We start from the raw sequence: 12454 nt of genomic DNA, 5'->3' as shown, positions 1-12454 counted from the left end.
CAGCCAATTGGAATTCGAGGGACGCCATCTTGGATGACGTCATTTAAAGGAACCTTCATTCGGACTTAGGACGTCGCAAGAAGAGGATGGATCCGCGCCGGAGGTCTTCAACATGGAGCCGCTTTTCACCGCTTGGAAGAAGATGGTTGCCGGTCTGGATCTACTCTTCTGCCCGGATAGCATGAAGACTTTGGAGCCTCTTCTGGACCTCTTCAGCCATCGCTTGATAGAAGACTTCAGCCGGATGATGGATCACCAGCCCCCGCTTGGGCTTGGATGAAGATTTCGGAGCCTGGAGCGATCGGTGATACCTGGCATGGTGAAGACAAGGTAGGAAGATCTTCAGGGGCTTAGTGTTAGGTTTATTTAAGGGGGTTTGGGTTAGATTAGGGGTATGTGGGTGGTGGGTTGTAATGTTGGGGGGGGTATTGTATGTTTTTTTTTACAGGCAAAAGAGCTGAATTCTTTGGGGTATGCCCCGCAAAAGGCCCTTTTAAGGGCTGGTAAGGTAAAAGAGCTTTTCTATTTTAATTTTAGAATAGGGTAGGGCATTTTTTTATTTTGGGGGGCTTTGTTATTTTATTAGGGGGCTTAGAGTAGGTGTAATTAGCTTAAAATTGTTGTAATATTTTTATTATGTTTGTAATTAATTTTTTTATTTTTTGTAACTTAGCTTTTTTTATTTTTTGTACTTTAGTTAGTTTATTTAATTGTATTTATTTGTAGGTATTTTATTTAATTTATTTATTGATAGTGTAGTGTTAGGTTTAATTGTAGATAATTGTAGGTATTTTATTTAATTCATTTATTGATAGTGTAGTGTTAGGTTTAATTGTAACTTAGGTTAGGATTTATTTTACAGGTAATTTTGTAATTATTTTAACTAGGTAGCTATTAAATAGTTATTAACTATTTAATAGCTATTGTACTTGGTTAAAATAAATACAAAGTTGCCTGTAAAATAAATATAAACCCTAAAATAGCTACAATATAATTATAATTTATATTGTAGCTATATTAGGGTTTATTTTACAGGTAAGTATTTAGCTTTAAATAGGAATAATTTATTTAATAAGAGTTAATTCATTTCGTTAGATTTAAATTATATTTAACTTAGGGGGGTGTTAGGGTTAGGGTTAGACTTAGCTTTAGGGGTTAATAAATTTATTAGAGTAGCGGTGAGGTCCGGTCGGCAGATTAGGGGTTAATACTTGAAGATAGGTGTCGGCGATATTAGGGAGGGCAGATTAGGGGTTAATACTATTTATTATAGGGTTAGTGAGGCGGATTAGGGGTTAATACATTTATTATAGTAGCGGTGAGGTCCGGTCGGCAGATTAGGGGTTAATAATTGTAGGTAGGTGGAGGTGACGTTGTGGGGGGCAGATTAGGGGTTAATAAATATAATATAGGGGTTGGCGGTGTTATGGGCAGCAGATTAGGGGTACATAGGGATAATGTAGGTTGCGGCGATGTACGGAGCGGCAGATTAGGGGTTAATAATAATATGCAGGGGTCAGCGATAGCGTGGGCGGCAGATTAGAGGTTAATAAGTGTAAGGTTAGGGGTGTTTAGACTCGGGGTACATGTTAGAGTGTTAGGTGCAGACATAGGAAGTGGGGGAATCGTGCACGAGCACGTTTTTTAAGCTGGCCGCGTCCGTAAGCACCGCTGGTATTGAGAGTTGCAGTGGCGGTAAATTATGCTCTACGCTCCTTTTTTGGAACGTAACGCACTGAAAACGCAGCCATTCTGTGAACTCTAAATACCAGCGGTATTTAAAAGGTGCGGGGGAAAAAAAGCATGCGTTAGCTACGCGGGTCGTTACCGACAAAACTCTAAATCTAGCCGTATGATAGCTACAATGTAATTAATAATTACATTGTAGCTATTTTAGGGTTTATATTTATTTTACAGGTAACTTGGTATTTCTTTTAACTAGGTACAATAGCTATTAAATAGTTAATAACTATTTAATAGCTACCTAGTTAAAATAATTACCAATTTACCTGTAAAATAAATCCTAACCTAAGTTACAAATACACCTACACTATCAATAAATGAAATAAACTACAAATATCTAAACTAAAATACAATTAAATAAACTAAACTAAATTACAAAAAAAACCCACTAAATTACAAAAAATAAAAAAAGATTACAAGAATGTTAAGCTAATTACACCTATTCTAAGCCTCCTAATAAAATAACAAAGCCCCCCAAAATAAAACAATTTCCCTACCCTAATCTAAATTAAAAAAGTTAACAGCTCTATTACCTTACCAGCCCTTAAAAGGGCTTTTTGCGATTCTATCAGCCAATCGGAATTAAGGTAAGAAAATCTGATTGGCTGATTCAATCAGCCAATCAGATTCAAGTTCAATCCGATTGGCTGATCCAATCAGCCAATCAGATTGAGCTCACATTCTATTGGCTGATCGGAACAGCCAATAGAATGGGAGCAAAATCTGATTGGCTGATTCAATCAGCCAATCAGATTTTCTTACCTTAATTCCGATTGGCTGATAGAATTCTATCAGCCAATCGGAATTCGAGGGATGCCATCTTGGATGACGTCATTTAAAGGAAACTTCATTCGTCGTTCAGTCGTCGGGCCAGATGGATGTTCCGCATCGGAGGGCTGAAGAAAGAAGATTGAAGATGCCGCTTGGAAGAAAACTTTGCCCCGATGGAGGACCTCTTCTTTGCCGCTTGGATGAAGACATCGCCGGATGGAAGACTTCTTCTTTGCCGCTTGGATGAAAACATCGCTGGATGGAAGACTTCTTCTTTGCTGCTTGGATGAAGACATCGCCCGGATTGGATGAAGAGTTCGGCCCGGCTGGGTGAAGACGACTCAAGGTAGGGAGATCTTCTGGGGCTTAGTGTTAGGTTTTTTTAAGGGGGGTTTGGGTGGGTTTAGAGTAGGGGTATGTGGGTGGTGGGTTGTAATGTTGGGGGTGGTATTGTGTTTTTTTTACAGGCAAAAGAGCTGATTTCTTTGGGGCATGCCCCGCAAAAAGCCCTTTTAAGGGCTGGTAAGGTAATAGAGCTGTTAACTTTTTTAATTTAGATTAGGGTAGGGAATTTTTTTTATTTTGGGGGGCTTTGTTATTTTATTAGGGGGCTTAGAATAGGTGTAATTAGCTTACAATTCTTGTAATCTTTTTTTATTTTTTGTAATTTAGTGTGTTTTTTTTTTGTAATTTAGTTTAGTTTATTTAATTGTATTTTAGATATTTGTAGTGTATTTAATTTATTGATAGTGTAGGTGTATTTGTAACTTAGGTTAGGATTTATTTTACAGGTAAATTGGTAATTATTTTAACTAGGTAGCTATTAAATAGTTATTAACTATTTAATAGCTATTGTACCTAGTTAAAAAAAATACCAAGTTACCTGTAAAATAACTATAAACCCTAAAATAGCTACAATGTAATTATTAATTACATTGTAGCTATCTTAGGGTTTATTTTATAGGTAAGTATTTAGATTTAAATAGGAATATTTTAATTAATAATATTAATATTAATTAGATTTATTTTAATAAGAATTTAGTTAGGGGTGTTAGAGTTAGATAGGGTTATTATACTTAATATATATATAATATAATAACGATATTAACTATATCAACCCTAATATAATTAGGGTTAATATAGTTAATATATATATATAATTAAGTAGTTTTCCAGCCTCCAGTCAAGTTAAAAAGACCTTTATTAATTTCTTACAGGGTCCATCACATCAACCAACAACGTTTCAAACCTATTCCAGGTTCTTAATCATGATTAAGAACCTGGAATAGGTTTGAAACGTTGTTGGTTGATGTGATGGACCCTGTAAGAAATTAATAAAGGTCTTTTTAACTTGACTGGAGGCTGGAAAACTACTTAATTTTGAATACATATTGGGTTTGGCTAACCCTTTCCTGTGCCCCAGAAAGGAAAAGAGAGGTGCTGTCTTTCACCATTTTCATATAATATATATATAATGTAATAACTATATTAACTATATTAACCTTAATATAATTAGGGTTAATATAGGTGGCGGCAGTGTAGGGGGGTCAGATTAGGGGTTAATCCCCTGTAAACCTCACTTTCCCCTATCTTAGAGCAGCTTCATTACTTTTTATAGGAGGCAGATCTCATCTCTCTGCGACTTCCAGGTCTGCCCTTTTTTACAGAATTAAAGGGACTTGATACCCAGATGATGAATCACTTATCTATTAAAAGCTGACTAGACAATATCACCTGATCATCTCTATATAACAAGGGAAGATAATTTACCTCAAATTGTTTTAAAGGACCAGTCAACACTGTAGATTTGCATAAATAACAAATGCATGATAAGAAGACAGTGCAATAGCACTTAGTCTGAACTTCAAATGAGTAGTAGATTTTTGTTAAATAAATTGTAAAGTTATGTCTATTTCCACTCCCCCTGTATCATGTGACAGCCATCAGCCAATCACAAATACATATACGTATATGCTGTGAATTCTTGCACATGCTCAGTAGGAGTTGGTGACTCAAAAAGTGTAAATATAAAAAGACTGTGCACATTTTGTTAATGGAAGTAAATTGGAAAGTTGTTTAAAATTGCATGCTGTATCTGAATCATGAAGTTTAATTTTTACTTGAGTGTCCCTTTAAGTAGTCACAATCCATTGTAAAACTTGCATGCCCCAAGACTTACAAGGGAAGATCTGCATCTCAGTCTTTATATTTTCCTCCTCAGTTTAAGCAAGTTTAGTATGAAATATTGTGTGATTTCAGTGAAATTCCATGAAATTACAATAAAACTAAATTTGATCTCAGCACTGATGATGCAGGCTCCCCCTGCTGACAGACTCCTGCATTGCAACGAGATTAATAATATACTGAAGAGGAAACACTCTAATGAGCATGTCATAGGGCGACATAACTGTTCTTCATGCACTGCTACAAAACAAAAACTAATTTAACTTCACTAACTTCAAAATAAAAAAAGTTATAAACGTTAAACTACCAAAGGTAATTAGATCAAGTCAAACGCTATCAGCATGCCTACAATTATTACAATACATTCAGCCATGTCAGCTGTAGCACTGACCAAAAATCCCAATTATTTTCTAGGAAATCCTACAGATGAAGGTAAAGATTCCAAACCAGACACCAGATACTCAACAAAGTGCAGAATGAGGTGAGTAAAATTAAAGCTTTTATACATAATAGGAGTGGCATCTTTATAAATGAAATGTGACTGGGGGCACTCCCAGGAGGCCTACCTGTAATTTGTGGTTGTGGGGTCCCGACTGGAGAGTGGACCAGGTATGCCTTGAGATGGGGGGATTTAATGTCAATAAATAACTTAACTAGATCTTTATTGGCTGCATTAACCATTCTAGTATTAGTTACATAACCATCATATATAACCATGCTTAAATGTTTTTCCAACACCACACCATCCACAAGAATGATTACATTTGCATGGACAATGCAAACACACACTGATCAGTTATAACATATGTTACAGGAACGGCTCTGGGGAGCATGTAAAAAAGTAAGAGAAAACAACATTTATTTAGGAAGTTGCTTACATTCAGAGCAGGGATGGGGAATCTTTGCACTCCTGATTTTACAGAACTACATTACTCATGATGCTTAGGCTCTCTGAAGTTCAGTTGAGCATCATGGGAAATGTAGTTCTGAAACATCTGGAGAGACAAGGTTCCCCATCCCTGATTTAGAGGCTAGGAAAACATAGCTTCAAAATAATTTAATGACTAGAATGTACCCTTAATTGTTTGGAAATTGTGAAGTCATATACTAGACACAAAAGATTTATTATCTGAGCACACAAAGTAACATATTTCTACAATTAATGTGAAGAAACAGCAATTAAAGATTTTTTTAGATTATTTTTTTGTATTAATCTAATAAGACATACATGCTTGTGCACAAATGAAACAGCTGTATTCATGATTAATGGTATACAGGGAAAACTGTTGCAGCAGTACTGCTGGACAAGAACAAACCTAAAACAATATCTTTATTTAGCAAACAAATACACTTTGTAAAAACAAAATGCTTTGGCAAATTTTGCAATGCCTACATAGCCTTCCATATCACTTTATGATTGGTCCGGTTATATTTATTTAAAGCTATACATGTTTCTTTTCTCTTATGCAGGTACAGGCGTTCACTTTAGGATACAGAGACAGCCGACTTTATCCAAACACGCTGGATTTTTTATTTTGTACCACAGATGAAAGCCCCACATGTGTTGCAATATCAAACAAATTCTTCACGTTTTTTAGTATTCAACAAGCAGCAATCAAAATGTCTTGTAACACATTAGATGACAGCTTCAATTAACTTTATTCTTCTTTATTCATTTCTAATTTGTGTCTTAATTTTCCTCCATCCATATTTTATCATTTTTCTTCCTATTATTATTCAATCAGCAATCAAATTAAATCAGACTGCATATGACCAATTAACTCTAGTTTAATCATGATACCGTACTTTTCTCTTCACACATTATAGTTTGTGTGTCTTTCAACAATACAGAATAAAGAAGAGAAATGTCTGGTTTAATGGGACACTGAACCCAATTTTTTTCTTTTGTGATTCAGATAGAGCATGCAATTTTAAGCAACTTTCTAATTTACTCCTATTATCAAATTTTCTTCATTCTCTTGTTATCTTTATTTGAAAAGCAAGAAAGTTTAGATGACGGCCCATTTTTGGTGAACAACCTGGGTTGTTCTTGTTGATTGGTGGATGCATTCACCCATCAATAAACAAGTGCTGTCCAGGGTACTGAACCAACAATTGGTCTGGCTCCTTAGCTTAGATGCCTTCTTTTTCAAAGAAAGATAGCAAGAGAATGAAAAAAAAAATGTTAATAGGTGTAAATTAGAAAGTTGCTTAAAATTGCATGCTCTATCTGAAAAATTGGGTTCAGTGTCCCTTTAAATTAATTAGACCAGTATAAAGTTGTAAATGTTATAATAAAGAAACTTGGGAAGAGGCAAGATCAGCAAAGGGCAAGGCAAACCAATTTGGGGATTTTGGGATGATAAATTAATGGATTCTTGCTATTCTCTCACTTTCAGCTGTAATCACCAATGCTTTGCCTCTGTGCTTTATCACCTTTCCAATCATGCTTTTGTCATGTGATGTTGCTTAAAATGATAGTAATACAGATCACATTCAATAATAATAATATTTTTACATATGATTGGTTGTATTATTATTTCTATTTATCTATAAAACAATACATCTTTAATAGATTATTCTTGGTATATCTTTATGTTCTATATATGTTTTAATTATGCATTTGAGTTATGTTTACATATTAAAAAATATAAATATAAAAAATGAAATAAGGTTGGTTTGACAGTAGAAAAGCAGGAAAAGAAGAAGGTATATATTAGTTATTTTATAATCAGTCATAGCATCAAACAATTAAGTACTAGTTGTTGCTACAGGTTTATTTTATTTATCTAAAGAAACATCTTACATAAAAATGTTTTACTATTCCTACAAAAGAGCAGCATTTAAAAAAGCTTAAAATGGAAAGTATAAGCTGTTTAAATTGTGCTATTATGGTATAATACAAACAGATAAAACATACAGGTTAAAACAGAAAATTAAACATTTAAATATGTTATTGCTCACATTTGGGTCCATCACAATCCTGTAGAAAAGTTGATCAAATTACAGGTAAAAATACCCAAATCCGGAAATCCAAAATCTGGAATTATTCTGAGATTTGGAATTTTTCATGGATCTGCAGCACCACAGTCAGTGAAATCTTTGTGAACGCACCATTTTTATGATACTATAAGGATCACATGCACTGCCTTTAGATATGCTGTGCTGTCCGGCAATGCATTATATGTATACTTTATTATAGTTGTACTTCAGCCGTGTGCTGATTGGCAGCCAATCAGCATGCGGCGTGAGCGAATCTGTCAGTCTGTGGTGCATTCTGGTCCTCTCTGCTGTCCTGTCTTGTCACTGCTGAAGAGAAGACCCCATCTCCTCTCACTGCTCCCACTGACTGCAAACCGGCGACATGGGGGCTCAGCTCAGCACGGTCACACAACGCTGATAACTGGACCCTGTGAATCAACAGGTGAGCATTTACAAGCATCCCTTCCCATCACATGCATATGAGGAACGTCTTCTGCAAGCGCTTTTAGAACAAACCCTGTTCACCACTTTCCCTTTTAGTCTCACCAAGGAGGGTAGACACCACTAATAGCAGCATACATTAGACTTTTCCATAAAGCATCCAACTCTAAAACAACTCTTCTCCAATCTTGGCGCAACTACCTACTCCCTCTCTTCTTATATATATATATATATATATATATATATATATATATATATATATATATATATATATATATATATATATATATACAAATACAAAATTTGTTTTTTTTAGCACACCTTACAAAAAGTTTAAATCCACATCTGGGAGTGCTGCCAATAGGACCCAGTAATTACACAAACAAAGAGGTATCAGCGCTTGTCCATTTTCAAAGCACAACATATTTTTTACTGCTCAAAAAATTGCCTGCAAATACATCAAGAGACAACTATTCTTTTTTAAATAATATTGGGAACTTAGTCACACAAATATGGCCATATTCTGCTTAGCCAGTCACCACTTTCAAGGTGCCCCAATTCGACTGGTCCTACTCTACAGTCCTTTTTGCCACAGAGGGCTGAAACATTCCTGCTTTTACTCTTCATAATAGAATGATACTCCCTGGCTTTTTATTCACAACTCTATAACACTGTTATGATCACACCTGAACTTGGGTGGGGTGCTTAAAATAATGGGAGATGGTCAGTCTCACTGGTAATTTTAAATACAAATACAAAATTTGTTTTTTTAGCACACCTTACAAAAAGTTTAAATCCACATCTGGGAGTGCTGCCAATATGACCCAGTAATTACACAAACAAAGAGGTATCAGCGCACGTCCATTTTCAAAGCACAACATATTTTTTACTGCTGCAAAAAATTGCCTGCAAATACATCAAGAGACAACTATTCTTTTTTAAATAATATTGGGAACTTAGTCACACAATATGGCCATATTCTGCTTAGCCAGTCACCATTTTCAAGGTGCCCCAATTCGACTGGTCCTACTCTACAGTCCTTTTTGCCACAGAGGGCTGAAACATTCCTGCTTTTACTCTTCATAATAGAATGAGACTCCCTGGCTTTTAATTCACAACTCTATAACACTGTTATGAGCACACCTGAACTTGGGTGGGGTGCTTAAACCAATGGGAGATGGTCAGTCTCCCTGGTAATTTTAAATACAAATACAAAATTTGTTTTTTTAGCACACCTTACAAAAAGTTTAAATCCACATCTGAGAGTGCTGCCAGTATGACCCAGTAATTACACAAACAAAGAGGTATCAGCGCACGTCCATTTTCAAAGCACAACATATTTTTTACTGCTGCAAAAAATTGCCTGCAAATACATCAAGAGACAACTATTCTTTTTTAAATAATATTGGGAACTTAGTCACACAATATGGCCATATTCTGCTTAGCCAGTCACCACTTTCAAGGTGCACCAATTCAACTGGTCCTACTCTACAGTCCTTTTTGCCACAGAGGGCTGAAACATTCCTGCTTTTACTCTTCATAATAGAATGAGACTCCCTGGCTTTTTATTCCCAAGTTCAGGTGTGCTCATAAGTGTTATAGAGTTGTGAATAAAAAGCCAGGGAGTCTCATTATATTATGAAGAGTAAAAGCAGGAATGTTTCAGCCCTCTGTGGCAAAAAGGACTATAGACTAGAGTAGGACCAGTCGAATTGGGGCACCTTGAAAGTGGTGACTGGCTAAGCAGAATATGGCCATATTGTGTGACTAAGTTCCCAATATTATTTAAAAAAGAATAGTTGTCTCTTGATGTATTTGCAGGCAATTTTTTTCAGCAGTAAAAAATATGTTGTGCTTTGAAAATGGACGTGCGCTGATACCTCTTTGTTTGTATATATATATATATATATATATATATATATATATATATATATATATACAGTATCCCACAAAAGTGAAAGCCCGCAAACAGTTTGCTTAAGACAAGCAGACTAAGGACATGGATTACTGGAACCATGTTGTGTGGTCCGATGAGACCAAGATAAACTTATTTGATTCAGATGGTGTCAAGCGTGTGTGGCGGTAACCAGGTGAGGAGTACAAAGACAAGTGTGTCTTGCCTACAGTCAAGCATGGTAATGGGATTGTCATGGTCTGGGCCTGCATGAGTGCTGCCGGCACTGGGGAGCTACAGTTCAGTGAGGGAACCAATGCCAACATGTACTGTGACATACTGAAGCAAAGCATGATCCCCTCCCTTTTAGGACTGGGCTGCAGGGCAGTATTCCAACATGATAACAACCCCAAACACACCTCCAAGACGACCACTGCCTTGCTAAAGAAGCTGAGGGTAAAGGTGATAAACTGGCCAAGCATGTATCCAGACCTAAACCCTATTGAACATCTGTGGGGCATCCTCAAACGGAATGTGGGGGAGCGCAAGGTCTATAACTTCCACCAGCTTTTGTGAAGTCATCATGGAGGAGTGGAAGAGGACTCCAGTGGCAACCTGTGAAGCTCTGGTGAACTCCATTCCCAAGAGAGTTAAGACAGTGCTGGAAAAAATGGTGGCCACACAAAATATTGACACTTTGGGCCCAATTTGGACATTTCCACTTCCGGGTGTACTCACTTTTGTTGCCAACGGTTTAGACATTAATGGCTGTGTGTTAAGTTATTTTGAGGGGTGAGCAAATTTACACTGTTATACAGGCTGTACACTCAATACTTTACATTGTAGCAAAGTGTAATTTCTTCAGTGTTGTCACATGAAAATATATAATAATATATTTTCAAAAATGTGAGGGGTGTACTCACTTTTGTGAGATACTGTATATATATATATATATATATATATATATATATACAGTATATACATACACAGGGCTTTAAATTTGCAGTGGTCCACTAGTCACAGATAACTTAGAAATTGCAGCGAAAGATGGGGATTTTCGGTAGAATAATCATTAAATAAACCTTTCTAAAGAATTGTGGTTTGACCCCAATGTAAGAAGCGCATGCACTGAAGAATCATCGAACATCCAGAAAAGTAACTTTACTGTTTGATGCATTTAGAACCTGTTGCGGAACTACCATTGGTTCATCAGGTACAGTGGCACCAGGGCCCAGGTGCTGAGTGGGCCCAGAGCAGGCAGTCTATACATACAGGGAGTGCAGAATTATTAGGCAAGTTGTATTTTTGAGGATTAATTTTATTATTGAACAACAACCATGTTCTCAATGAACCCAAAAAACTCATTAATATCAAAGCTGAATATTTTTGGAAGTAGTTTTTAGTTTGTTTTTAGTTTTAGCTATTTTAGGGGGATATCTGTGTGTGCAGGTGACTATTACTGTGCATAATTATTAGGCAACTTAACAAAAAACAAATATATACCCATTTCAATTACTTATTTTTACCAGTGAAACCAATATAACATCTCAACATTCACAAATATACATTTCTGATATTCAAAAACAAAACAAAAACAAATCAGTGACCAATATAGCCACCTTTCTTTGCAAGGACACTCAAAAGCCTGCCATCCATGGATTCTGTCAGTGTTTTGATCTGTTCACCTTCAACATTGCGTGCAGCAGCAACCACAGCCTCCCAGACACTGTTCAGAGAGGTGTACTGTTTTCCCTCCTTGTAAATCTCACATTTGATGATGGACCACAGGTTCTCAATGGGGTTCAGATCAGGTGAACAAGGAGGCCATGTCATTAGATTTTCTTCTTTTATACCCTTTCTTGCCAGCCACGCTGTGGAGTACTTGGACGCGTGTGATGGAGCATTGTCCTGCATGAAAATCATGTTTTTCTTGAAGGATGTAGACTTCTTCCTGTACCACTGCTTGAAGAAAACTGGCAGTAGGACAGGGAGTTAAGCTTGACTCCATCCTCAACCCAAAAAGGCCCCACAAGCTTATATTTGATGATACCAGCCCAAACCAGTACTCCACCTCCACCTTGCTGGCGTCTGAGTCGGACTGGAGCTCTCTGCCCTTTACCAATCCAGCCACGGGCCCATCCATCTGGCCCATCAAGACTCACTCTCATTTCATCAGTCCATAAAACCTTAGAAAAATCAGTCTTGAGATATTTCTTGGCCCAGTCTTGACGTTTCAGCTTGTGTGTCTTGTTCAGTGGTGGTCGTCTTTCAGCCTTTCTTACCTTGGCCATGTCTCTGAGTATTGCACACCTTGTGCTTTTGGGCACTCCAGTGATGTTGCAGCTCTGAAATATGGCCAAACTGGTGGCAAGTGGCATCTTGGCAGCTGCCCGCTTGACTTTTCTCAGTTCATGGGCAGTTATTTTGCGCCTTGGTTTT

At 36.7% G+C, this 12454-nt stretch overlaps 1 protein-coding gene across 1 annotated transcript in view; it reads left to right on the top strand.

Moving 5' to 3' along the window:
• The window catches only part of TAC3 (tachykinin precursor 3), a 73300-nt gene extending 67113 nt beyond the window's left edge, over window positions 1–6187 (top strand). Inside the window, exons 5-6 of the mRNA XM_053705515.1 lie at window positions 5113–5179; window positions 6169–6187. Of these exons, the coding sequence (XP_053561490.1) occupies window positions 5113–5179; window positions 6169–6187 (86 nt within the window). The remainder of the gene's footprint in view (window positions 1–5112; window positions 5180–6168) is intronic.
• The last annotated feature ends 6267 nt before the right edge of the window (window positions 6188–12454 follow it).

The sequence above is a fragment of the Bombina bombina genome, chromosome 3 (assembly GCF_027579735.1).
Source record: "Bombina bombina isolate aBomBom1 chromosome 3, aBomBom1.pri, whole genome shotgun sequence".
Classification (NCBI taxonomy): Eukaryota; Metazoa; Chordata; class Amphibia; order Anura; family Bombinatoridae; genus Bombina; species Bombina bombina.
This window is presented reverse-complemented; position numbering and strand designations above follow the sequence as displayed.